The sequence below is a fragment of the Emys orbicularis genome, chromosome 7 (assembly GCF_028017835.1).
Source record: "Emys orbicularis isolate rEmyOrb1 chromosome 7, rEmyOrb1.hap1, whole genome shotgun sequence".
In the NCBI taxonomy this organism is placed as follows: domain Eukaryota; kingdom Metazoa; phylum Chordata; order Testudines; family Emydidae; genus Emys; species Emys orbicularis.
This window is the reverse complement of record NC_088689.1, coordinates 35,670,908-35,684,485: the sequence shown is the minus strand read 5'-3', so window position 1 is coordinate 35,684,485 and position 13,578 is coordinate 35,670,908. Positions and strand designations below refer to the sequence as shown.

Sequence of the window (13,578 nt, the reverse complement as noted above, 5' to 3'; positions counted from 1 at the left end):
GGGGTGTGGAATGTCAGGTCCTGCCCCTGGGGGGTGTTGGAGAGTGAGCCTCCTCCATGTTCACCCCACAGCAACTTCTCTCCTGCAGGGCTGGCCTGGATCCCAATCTAACGTGTTGGCTCTTGCCACAGCATGCAGGCAGGACCATCCCCCTGTGATGCCCCACCCCCTTCTTGGTGCTGGATGGTTTGTAGTTGTTGTAGGGTGTGTGTGTTCCCTCCCTCCCCTGATGGTAGTAGGGTCCCTCTGAGATGTGGGAGAGGGGGCCTGGTTCACATTGGTTAATCTGGGGGACATACTAGGTGGTGATATTATTCTACTCTGTCACCTCCATGACTTCAGAGAGTAAGGACAGGATTTTATTCTGAATATGTACTATATAGCTCCTGAAGAACTTCTTGATGTAGGCCAAGATTTTCAAACATGGGTGTCTAAAGTTAGGCTCCCAAGTCAGCTTAGGCACTTAAATAAATGGCCTGATTTTTCAAAAATACTGAGCACCCAGGAGTCTTGCTGCCTTCACTGGGGGCTGCTGGGTACTCAGTACCTCTGGGGAAAAAAGGACACTTATTTAGATACCTAACTATGGATTTAGCAGGCCAGCTTTTGGCAACCACATCTGAAAAGTGTACTTGTAACTGTTACAGCCACTTGTTATACTGGTTCTGTGTGCTGGGTTCCCACTGAGAGAGATGCTGGAACAATTTCTATAGTGGGGGTGCTGAGAGCCATTGAACCAAACTGTAAACCCTGTTTATAATGGAAACCATGTCATGCCAGGAGTTGCTGCAGCACCCCCAGTTCCAGCACCTATGCCGATGGGTCTCATTGAGAGTTTTGGGCAAAGATCAAGAGCTGACAATAGTGTGTATTCCTAGGGTAAAATTTTCAGACATACCTAGGGGCCTTTTTAAAGGTACTGCATTGCCCAGTATGACATTTCAAAAGCATCTTTTACCCTTTCAGCTTGTAATACCAGATGAAATCAATGGGCAAAAAGATAGTGGAATCAGGCCATCAGAAGAGTTTCCTTTATAGTAGAACAGCAAAATACGTACCAGGGTCCTCAACATTTATTTCCATTCAAACAGATATAAGCAATTTTTGATGTTTTTTTCTAATGTAAAATGTAGGCTATAAATTTCACCATAGAACTAAAACTATATGTAGACCGCTTTATAAATTAGTCTTTAAAGCCTCGACAATACATATGGCAGAATCTATGCACCCGTCAAAATTGGAATGAGTAAATCCATCGCCCCCACACACCAGGAGAGGTTTGATGTGAAGAGTCATTTGTCCTGGACAACTGGGGATGGCTTTTGTAACCTGCAAAAGAAAAATATATGGGAAGAAGGATAAGCAAATATTTATTACTCTGCATGCTGTATCTGATTCTGGCAATAAGGGCCAAAATATCACATAAAATGTTGACATTTTGATTTTGCTCATGAAAATACTTTATAGCCAAACTATAAGATCACCTTATTCTCATAAGTAGTGCCACTGACCACTTGGCCCTTAGGAAGCACTTAGCTATGACCTTAGATCATTCACATACACCTCCCCACATTATTATAATATTAATGATTTATGGTTATGCTTATTATGTGCTATGGGGTTTCCAAATAATCAAGAGGGATGGTCCTGGCTCAGAGGAGCTCAAAGGACAGAGACAATTAGACACAAATTAGGGTTATGACAGTGAGCAATTTACATAGATGTCAACCTGATTCACTGTTAGTAAGTGCAGCTGAAATGGGTCTACAAGAGGGATTTAAATATGGACAGGCTAGAGGCCTTGTGAATGATCCAGGGAGGTTGTATCATGCATGAAAAAGACAAATAATTGATTGTGAGAAACAAACTACATTTTCTCTTCAACTACAAAAATTGACCATTCCTTTGTAAAGCGCTTTGAGATCTACAAGTGAAACACAAGAGATAAGGATTGTTATGATTTGTAGACTAATGGGTAAATATGCTAAAGATTATTCTGTAATATGACTCCGAAATGCATGAACATTCACTTAATTTTTTTAAAGTAAGAGATTCTTATAGGCCTCTCTTAAAAAAAGAAAGAAAGAAAGAAAGAAAGTAAACTGTATATTTCAAAACCCATAAACAATTCCGCCCTAGTTAGGCTGAATCCTTGCATGCTAGTTTCCTACCTGCAGCAAATTTTCATGTCCCCTTACTAACACCACTACAAATAGAAATTTGTAACCAAGACATCCTCTGGACTTTTGTGTCCTGGGCATGAGCAGGTACTGCTATAATTCCATACAAACCCTTTATTTAGAAAATGCCAATGTACTTTCAGCCAAATAAATACTATACTTAGGAGGGTGTGTATATGTGTGTGTGCATGTGTGTCTGTGGTCTTCAAAGATAGAACTGCACTAAGTATCAAGAATACAAATATCTCACTCTTCAAAGAATTGTAAAATCAATTCAAGAGAAAAGGAAGACTTTTTGGATCTGCGATAGAATGTACAGACTAATTTTCTGAAAACTGCAAAGAGAATACTAGGCAATTAGTTAGATGTGTGCATAATTTGAGGCCGAGCATGTTATTTTTAAATAAACAAGGAAGAAAAGTTTTAATAAAAAAAACTATTTAAAGTTACTTTGCTTCATTGACTTCCCAGTTTTTCATTGTCCTTTTTAATTCAATAGGAAATACACATACTGGGCCAGGCTCACTGGTTTGTTCTGGCTGCTTTCCCCTGCTCCAGCAATGCAAAGCAGCCATAAGCCTCACATAACTGGTCAGTTAAGCTCAGTTTACAGCTGCTTCACCTTACCAAATCAGTGCAAAGCAGCTGGAGTGTGACAGTGAGTTTTGTATCTGTAATCTTCTATATTTTTAAAAAAATGATTTGTTCATAGCTCTAAAAGAACACAAAAGAATTAAAGCATCTTTTTTGCTATCTGTATAGCATGTCAAAGAGTCTAGTCACATTTCTAATACCTTTGGTATGAACGAATGTTTGTGGTATAAGCCATTTCAGCACCGGGGCTGATGTAGGCTTCTTTACACACTGCCAACCCAGAACCTACCAATTTGACATAAATGGGCAAAATACTCTATGTCAGAGACGTGCATGAATCTGCCTTTAACTCCCCATGTGTATCCGAGATAAAAAATTGGTTCCATAGTTGTGCTTTGACCTGGGCAAGTCAGGATGGACCTGAGAACTTTGTAAATAGTGAGGAGTCATGAGCATGTAACCTAGGGTGGAATGTGGCTCACATGTGTTTCTAACTTGTTCATTGTGTGTTCTTTTTTGGGAAAAGGCTGCTCTATGGAATTCCCAAGGTACTTATTTTAGCATCTATAGGCCTGTTTACAGAAACACAGAGTAATATAAACAAACAGAGCAGAGTCCGGCACAAACACTGATGCAAATGGCAATAACTGTTTACATGTTTATACATATGGAATTTGTCCAGTCTCTTGAAAAGGCTAGAACCACAGATCTATGTCAACAGTTCAAACATTCTGTCTAGCATTTAACAAACTTCCAGCACAGATAAAAGAAAACCACTGAATTATTAAAAGGGCATCTTCATCTCACTTTCTCATGTCCAACTAGTTGACTTTTTCTGTCTCAGAAACCTTAAACATGCTTATGTACAATCTTTCTTCATCTGCATCATAAAGTGTTGTGCATTTTTATGGTACTGAGCAATAAATAATAATATACATGAGGATTTCCATGGCACTTTCAACTTTTTTACTTCCCTCATCTGCATTGGACTAAACTCTTTTCTAACTGAGGAGAGTTGGATGCAAACTCCCTCTGGAGTATACAAAACCATCCCTGAGGTAAGCAGAGGTGTCACTTATAAATGACAGCAGCTTCAAACAACCATGAAGTTGTACTGTACATAATGTAAACCACAGAATGCTATTCTGGCAACAGGTGAAAAATGGGATACCAGACAAGGATGCTGTTGGGAAAACACACAGATCTCATAGGACACATTTTTCTTAACATCAGTTACAGATGAAGATACTACTTATTACTTGTGATGCTGCATTATTTTATATTTTCTTATCACAAAGACTGGCAAACATAAAAAACTTTACACTTTTTATTTTTGTAAAAATGTATATAATATGACAGATTAACAAAGAATTAATACCAGCATTTGTATCATAAATGTAAAAATGATGCACAACTGAAGTGTCGCACATTGGAAAATACTGGGGATGAAGTAGTGGTGGAGGGGAATGCCATGAGTACAGATAGATTCCGTCCTCCCCCTATTTTCTGACTATGAAAATTTTTGTTTCAATTTTTCACTGAAATTTATTTTTCATCACAATTTTCTGATCAACGCTATCCATGAGAGAGATGGCACATTCCTTCATAAGGATCCATCTGATATTTGCATGTCTGAAACAGCAATGTAATTCTAATTTAAGAATGACACTTCTATATACACTTTCTGGCAAAATTAGAGAGCAATAGTTTTGCATATTAAATGGAATGCATCAGTGACAAAAAACTGAATAAGTTTTACATTATATAGATCTCTCTATCACACTGTATATGTTTTACTATAATTTATAATACTTCAAAATAATGTTAACATATGGCATTGCTTTTACCTGTTTTATAGAATTTGCTCTCAATTCCCATCACCCACATTCCTTCTCTTTTTGTTTGCGCTCTCCTCAATCATCATAATTTGTAAAATTGTGATATTACAATCCTGCACAGGATTCTAAATGTTCAATGTCTTGTGATAGTCAGTGAATGTTCTTTTTTGTCTATACAGTGCTCTCTCTCTCTGTAGTGTTTCATTACCTTTACATATTTTTTATTATAAAACTGGTCTGGGGGGGAATGATCATTTGCAGTATAGGCACATGGACACAAAGTATTGGTAATAGTTATTTACTGTGAAAATGACTGTGAAGTCTGTAGGCCTGAGTCAAAGCCCATTGAAATCTATGGGAATCTTTCAATGGGATTTAGATCAAGCCCTATAATAGTATTTGTCTCCTACATGTGTAGGACAGTGAAATACTTACGGAGGAGTGATTGATTGGATGGATCAGAGATAATAGGGGGTGGCTGTAAGGAAAGCTGGGTTGAGGTGCTAATGTGTGCTGCATACAGGAGTACTAATCTCTCTTCCTGTGTTCTGGTTGGAGAGGTGGCACTATTTAAGGATGGTGTGGAGCCAACTGATTGTTATGTGCGTCAGCTTCTTTGGTGCCCAGGCAGCCTGTACTATCCTTAAATGGTACCTGCAGCCTGCTTTTCTCCTGGCGCTCCTCATGGCATGGGTTGGGAGGAGCGATGAGAGCAGCAGTAGGAGGAGAGAGTGATTTTTCACATTCCATGTCTCTCAGCATAATATGAAGCAGCCTGACATTTGTTTTAAATGTGAGAATTTTGACTGAAATCCCTTGCCAGACTCTAGTAATCCACCTTTAATGATGACCCACAGCTGAGAACTGGTGATGTGGTAAATTGGTGAATTCTCAGTAGGGCTTTCCTCTGCATTAGTATGAGTTATTCTCCTTTCATGGGCTGTGGTTCAAACAAACCATGGTGTACAGTACACTACAAATCACTTACAGAATATGGGCCATGCAGCAGCTTTAGCTTTGTAATAATGGAAGGAATCTGCTTTTATGAAACTGTTTTAAGCCACAACATCCTATAGCCAGTTGATTTCACTCCATTCCATCCCTTAACCCCTCCCCCCCCAACCTACGAAAAACAAGCCCATATAAAAGCAGCCTCTCTGGATGGCAAAGAATACAGTAGATAATGAATCATGCACTGTATTATAGTGACATCTGCTACTGCCAGTGTAGTTAGGGATCTGTAAGACTGTTAAAAAACCCCATATTGATGGGCGAACTTGGCTGAAAAAATTTGCTTTGCCCTGAACCGTAATGTAAGGCCAGATTGTTGCTTTTAAAGCCACAGCTGCTCAAGGGGTATGCAGAGGGGCACTGGAGTCTCTGCAGGCAGAGAGGCAGAATGTTCCCAGGGATGCTGGGGACTGCACACAAGGTGCTGTGTGTTGTACTCCCATAATAATAATCACCAAGCTAAGCTATTCCTTTCTCTGGTCTGCACAGTGCATCTTTCCTTCCTAGTGTTTGTATTTCAGATGCACAGCATACCAGGACAGCAACAGTCTTTAGCTTTTTGCCTTGTTCAGTGCTGAGCATATTGCCAGGATTAAGTAAATAAAAAGTACAGGAGTACTTGTGGCACCTTAGAGACTAACAAATAAAAAGTCTGTGCCCAGACCACCAGTCAGCGCAGAAAGCCTGCCTCACCTGTACCTTTTTGGGTTGCCTCCACCAATCAATGCATCAACATTTTCTCCCTTAGTCCAGGCTCCGGCAATGCAAGGTGTGGGATTTAAGGAATGTGAAGATAGGGTGGGCTCACCCAGTCTCTTCTCTCTAGTCCCTGCTTTATGTATCCCATGAGTGGCTAGAATCTGTCACCATCTTGAGAAAGAAAATTACGATTTTGTGCTCATATATGTAATACTTTCAATTCAGAACGGTGGCCTGGGGCCCTACCTGGGAGGTATTATAAAATCCTTCTTGTTGCCATTATTAATAGGATGGCATCTACCCAAATGGGCTGAGTCAGGTTTGTTTGCTGTCCCCTGAGAGCAAAGATGGGAGCTGGACTCCTAGGAACCACTCTTGTTCCCACAGAATCTCTCCTTTCTCTGTTCAGTCCTTCCTCGTTTTCAGTCCCTCCCTCAGAAACTGTGCATTACAATAACCAATCCTCTCGTGGGAGAGGGCTAGGCATGGCTTCTTACATTATCAAGACGGGTCACTCACACACAGCTGGATGTCTGATAGGTATATTATTCAGGAAAAATGACTTGCTTGCAATCTCTTTAATATATAGCCCAGTACAGCAGATTATGGACAGCGTGGCAGCCTTAATTCTTTATTGCCTGAGGTTTAGAAGGCAGATCCTTAATAAATGTCCAGTGTATGTTTTTGTCATGTGCTCTAGAATATATCTGAATTGCCCTTCTCATTCCCCAGAGCAGTACACTGCAAATCAAATGAGACACTTCTATGAACTTTCATCTCTGCTGCCTACAGTCTCAGAGCCCAAGCATATTCTTGAACCTAGGTTTCCTAAATTGCAGCTCACTGTATCACCCCACACCAATAAGATGGCTCCATGCTTGTCATTCTACTGGAGCATTTCTACATATAGTAGTTTCTGTTGGCATTATAGAACTGTTTCTAAAGCTTTGTGTACTCTTATCAATATCTTCTTACAAAAAGTAGATTAATGAACCTGCTCAGTCTTTCACTAGCCAAATATTAAACTAAAATAAGCTGAACTGTTATTTTCATGAGCAGGTTCGGTTAACTGTCATTGAGGAAAGAGGAGCAAGAAAGAGATATCGTTAATTATATATTTATAACCCACACGATGGGGTCCAATCTGTTGGAAGTCCACTCTAGGTAGAGATATTAGATGCAGATTTTCCACTATCCCTATAGAGTGCCTGCAACAATCTTCACCATCTGTCACTATACTGTATTCATCACATTGGGGACTCATGACTGACAGTCCTGGTACTATATATTGTTTTTAATTAAAAATTAATAAAAATGTAAACTTCAACAAATACCATAAGGCAAAACAAACCAAGGAAAGTTTCTAAATGTGTATTACGGTACTTCTGTCATTTAACTATTAGAACATGATTAAAAACATCATTGCAGAAGTGAATGCTTTGGTAAAAAAATCATTTAATACGTTTCTCACTAAAGCCCCAATTCTACCTGTATGTGCAGAACTACAACTCCCTTTGATTTCAGTGTCTCGGCATACCACCATGCCCATGTATGAAAGGCTAGAAATTGTAGGGTCCAATTCTGCCCTTACATACACAGGTTACTCCAGTTAATTCTAGTGGAAATTCTAGTACATGGAGAGAAGAGTAGGCATCTTAGTTTCCTCTATAATGAAAACACAAGGAAGAAGACATAACTATTCACTGAGATGCAGTAGAGTATATTCAAGGGAGCAGTTTAAAAAAAAAAATCCCATGCATAGCCAATACTCTCAGCTTTTAAAAAGGTTCCAATAGCACAAATGTTTAAATGATGTCAGTGATACCACAAAATATCTTTGGGGGAAAATTTCAAAGGCACAAAGGGCAGGTAGGTGTCCAATTCCGATTCCGTATAGACTATAGTTAGTACCCATAGGCATCTAAACATCCGTTTACTTCTCCCAAGGCTTCACTGTAGAAGACAAGAGGAAATCCCTTCAAAAGATGAGATGCGGTGCATGATGGGAGATGTGCCACAAAAAGCGTTAACTAAAAAATGACTTAATCAGTCTTCACATAAACGTACTATAACATTTAAGAGTTCAGATGGCAAAGCTTGCAAAACAGGAAATGTCTGTAATGTTGAAACACCAAATAGGGTATAGCTGCAGAGCACTGGTTCAATCATTGCCCAGTTTCCTCCACTGATAATATCATAGCTATGTAGCTTCTCCTCAGTATCCCAGTAATAGAAACCCATAAACCTCTTGACCCAATCCTATATAATATACCAATTGTTAAAAAAATAACTCAACAGAATTTTGGGGGAGTTTAAAATTGGCAACCTTGCAGGGAAAATCCAATTTAAAATGAACATGTCAATGGGAGAATCCAGATGATGCCAACACTTAAACAAAATGTTTTTAAAATTTCATTTAGTCAGTGTCTATTAATTTCAAGGTACTTGGAATTCATGGGGGGCGGGGAGGGTTTATTTTTGGTAATGTATTTTATGCCAGGAAAACTTGACTAATGGTATTAGTGTGTTAAACAACATAGTAAAAGACCATGATGGTTTTTTTTACCATGCTTCACATTTTCACACCTTGTTCTAACACATTTCCATTGTACGTAACAAGATTGAATGTCCGTATTGTATGAAATCATTACTTTTCAAAGCAGCTGATAGCAGTTATTCAGCACTGTAAATGCTAATGCAGGAGTGGCAGCATGGACTTAAAATAAATGAAATCAAGCCAGAAGAGAAGGGAGAGGGGATAAAGAAGATAAGAACTGTGTTGGAAGTTGATGACAGAAACAGACAGAGGAGGAACGTGGGAAAAAAAGTAGCCAGAGGAAGGAGGGAGGGAAGGAAAAATAAGACTGGAGAACTTGAAAAAGAAAATAATCCAGAGAGAGACAAATAAAAGAAAAACAAAGAACAACAGAGGTTTGGGAGAGAACAGGGTAGAAATGAGGAAAATAATGCTGGAGATTAAGGAGAAAAAAAGTGGAAAATGCAATTTTCCCCTCCATCATTCCTTGACTGTCTAGACTCTCTTGGATCAAAAATGTGTTTTGGTTGATCCAGGTTACCTTGGAATACAATTGTAAACTCCAGTCTATTAGTGAAATCCTGGCCCCACTGAAATCAATGGGATCTTTGCTCTTTGACTTCAGTGTGACCAGAACTTCACCCCTTATGTTTTTTTATTTGCCACTGACAACAGAAGGTCACATATACTAGCTCAGTAATTAACAGGAAGAGAAATGAATACTCTGCAGAAAATAATTCTCATTGGACATGTCTTAACTAAGCAAATAGAAAAAGGGGGAGGGGAGAGAAAATGTACATAGTAATCACGCCTATGTAGAATGGTATGGGGTCAAATTAAGGATCAAAGTTGGATGACCAAATCATGGGCTTACTGGGGACAAAAGACCAACAATATTAAGTAATATAGTCAACAGTATTAACATGCCCTTAACGCAAAAAGAATATAAAAGTAAAATATCTAAACAATTAAAAAAGTAAAGAATATCTCACTATTGGGTAACTTTTTTCCCCATTGCAACCAATTAGGAGGCATTTAAAAAAGCACTAACAAGCTCAATTATTCATAGACACCGAAAAGAATATGATGATGGGTATGGGCTGCATTTATAATGCATCCATCCAACACTGTGTTACCTAAACACCTTATGGCATAGAATACCTCCAGTATTTTCCAGTCTGGACCAACTACAAAAGAAAACCCCATCCTTTTGTGTTTTACATTATTAGCAGGTTAGAAATGCACCTTCCTTTCAGGAGGCAACTCTTTGAGGGGAATTTGCAGCAAATTATAATCCATCATCTAATATTAAACACGAGAAATAATTTAGTCTATCGGTGTACTATATATCCTGCCAGAGATCACGTTTCTATTCAGGTCAGTAGACAATTTATTTCTAAGTTTTTATAATTGGTCAATGTTATCGAGCATAAACAATGGAGGAAGGGCTAGTAGGGGAACAGTCTTTGTATGTTGCTCATTCAATCTTTCATTTTCCCTTTCAGAATTTTTTTTAATTGTTTCCAATTTGTAAATGATGAGAGAACGGTGAGCAGTCAACCTTAAATATGTCTTTGCATTGATCAAATGAGACAAGGTGATCATGTTTGAATCTGTATATTTTAATCAAAACAGTGTATTTGAGGTCCATATTTGTAAGCCACCCCATTCTGCATGTAACAATGGGGAGTCAATACTGGACATTTCTGGCCTTTTTAAAAAGATACTGCCCAGAAAGTAGTCATCAAAGCCATCCTCTAGCCATATTGCCTAGGCCAGTGGTTCCCAAACTTGTTCCGCCGCTTGTGCAGGGAAAGCCCCTGGCGGGCCAGGCCGGTTTGTGTACCTGCCGCGTCCGCAGGTTCGGCCTATCGCGGCTCCCAGTGGCTGCGGTTCGCTGCTCCAGGCCAATGGGAGTTGCTGGAAGCGGTGCAGGCTGAGCTGGAGTTGCTGGAAGCTGGGAGCCACAATTGGCTGAACCTGCAGACGCGGCAGGTACACAAACCATCCTGGCCCGCCAGGGGCTTTCCCTGCTGAAGCGGCGGAACAAGTTTGGGAACCACTGGCGTAGGCTATTCTCCCCGCCCCCGCACCCATCATATAAAGCAACTCTATCAAAGAGACATCCTGGGTAGGGAAGTCTTTGATTCTAGATGCTAATATAGTCTTATCATAATTAAACCATGGGATACAGAAGTGCAGTTGTGCTGCTAAGTAGTATCAGTCAAAGTTTGGAAGCACTAATCCCTCATCCTCTATGGGTAATTGTAATGTCTTCATTTTAATCCTGGATTGTATTTGGCCCATATGAAAGACATAACTGCTGTATTTAATTAACAAGCAGGACAAATCCTGCCTAAAAGAGTCAGGGGGAAGACCCATACATCTTTCTATTTCCTTTTGCTTCAGTGCCAACAGCTTATCATAATTTAAAATAAAGATAATTTTAAGGGAATTAGTGAGTTCTGTACTCAGGTATTTCATTTGGGTAGTGCTTATTTGTATGGGGCCCTCCTTCTGATATAGGTATGGAGTTTTATCAAGATAATAGCTCAGTTTTATGCCAACATTATTTTCAAGTCAGAGAGTTCTCTACATTCTCCTAGTATGTTAAAGTCTCATGATAATTCTTCCTGTGGAATGGCTGTTGAAATAAATGAGTTTGTTTGGTACTGGTCCTGTTTATATCTTCTCTGAAACTTATCTTGAGTATTTCAGTTGCCAAGGTCAAAAACATGCCTGAAAGTGGGTATGCTTGATATAGTCCTTTAGTTTTAATGACATACCTTTTGTTTTATAGAAGATTAAAACGCTTGTCACATCCAGAAAATCCAACCCACTGAGCCTTTTTTCATTTTTTTAAAAAAAAATCTGTGTCACTCTGCAGCATTTACAAGAACAAAACAGGTATTTAAAAAAAAATTTGATACCAGAAACACTAGACTCCAATTTCAGCCTAAGAATGCAAACTTAACTATTCTAGAAAGCTAAAAGAGAAGTCGTGAGAATATCAGAGTTATTGTTATATCTATTAAATTTACAGGGAAACAATACAAAAATTATTGAACTGTATAAAATGAGAAAGGGAATGGCTGAAATCATTGGTGATCGGAGAGAAGGCTGTGGCTAGTGAGTGAAACCATCTGTCACTGGATGTTGAGAGGGGAGTGGGTAGAGCTGTAAATTGTTTAGGGACTTGGTATCTTAGAATCTAGCAACTTCTAAAAAATGGGCAGAGCATCCAATAGCATTTATGTTGCGCTTTAATTTTGTAATTACTGAAAAATGGATAAATTCCAGGACATAGTAAAGATAATGGCAAAATACAGTATTTTAGAAAGATGAAAAAAAGAACCATTATGCAAAATAAGGTCCATTATTATAAAGTAATTGTTATTGTTTCATTCTATTTAAAATATTTAGCAATGTGTATGGATTTACCAAAAAAAAAAAAAAAAGTCTGACCATCAGGGAAAACTCATTTTGCAAGGGCTCACAAGGTATAAATTATCTTGGAGAATGTACTTTGTTAATTCTATTCAGTACCATGAAATTAACTGCCTTTTTAAAGTCCTTTACTTAATATACATTCTCATGGTGAAATAAACCAGAATTATACCATATACAATACATATGGATCTATACCACCAACAGCCCCATGATAAAACTCCATCATATAGCAGTTAAATTGAATATTACAATTAAGAGCACTGTGATGTATGAACACAATTAAATGAAGTTTGCAAAATATGCTCCAATAGGATTCTATTGTAATAATGCAATGGAAGATGGATTTATTTTGTTGAGCTCCACAGCTGGTTTTGTTTTGTGAGCTCTTCCTTGATCCAGTCACCATGTCTCCACCTGCCTCTCTTTAAAGCACACCTAATCTAAATAGCCCCCCAAACCGTACCCCTCCACTCGAAGTGTGAACTAGATAGACATCAGATAATGTAGAAGAGAAGAATCTAAATAAAATTAGATTATTAAAATGTTATCTAATTTATTATACTTATCTAAAATAAATTATTAATTATATTAAGGATTATAGCGGACAAGCAACTCAACGTGAGCTCCCAGTGTGATGCTGTGGGGAAAAGGCTAATGAGGATGTCTAAACAGGAGAGGAGGACATAGGAGTATGGAGATGATTTTACCTTTGTATACAGCATTTGTGAGACCGATACTGGAATACTGTACCCAGTTCTTGTGTCTACATTTTAAAAAAGATGTTGAAAAACTGGAGAGAGTGAAGAAAAGAGCCACAAAAAATGATTCCAGGGCTGGAGAAAATGCCTTACAGAGAGAGACTTAAAGAGCTTAATCTTTATCAAAAACAAGACTGAAAGGGAACAATTAAAATCTATGAGTATCTTCACGGGGAGAAAATACCAGGCAGTAGAAAGCTATTTAATCTAGCAGAGAAAGGCTGAACAAGAACCAATGGCTGGACATTAAAGCCAGACAAATTCAAATGAGAAATAAGGCATAAATTTTAACTGTGAGGGTGACTAACCATTGGACAAAACTACCAAGAGAAGTGGTAGATTCTCCATGTCTTGATGTTTTCAAATCAAGACTGGATGCCTTTCTGGAGTTAGTCAAACAGAAGTTACTGGACTCAATGCAGGGGCAAAGGAGTGAAACTGAATGGCCCATGAGAGTCCTGTGGCACCCTATAGACTAACAGATGTATTGGAGCATGAGCTTTCGTGGGTGA

General features: G+C 38.7%; 1 protein-coding gene across 2 annotated transcripts in view; it reads right to left on the bottom strand.

Annotated features, from left to right (window-relative positions):
* Positions 1 to 1,065: 1,065 nt before the first annotated feature.
* RNLS (renalase, FAD dependent amine oxidase) overlaps positions 1,066 to 13,578 on the bottom strand; it is a 145,197-nt gene continuing 132,684 nt past the window's right edge. For both annotated transcript variants that reach the window (XM_065407940.1, XM_065407941.1), the window contains exon 7: positions 1,066 to 1,329. In XM_065407940.1, coding sequence (XP_065264012.1) covers positions 1,177 to 1,329 — 153 coding nt within the window. In that variant the 3' untranslated portion in view covers positions 1,066 to 1,176. The remainder of the gene's footprint in view (positions 1,330 to 13,578) is intronic.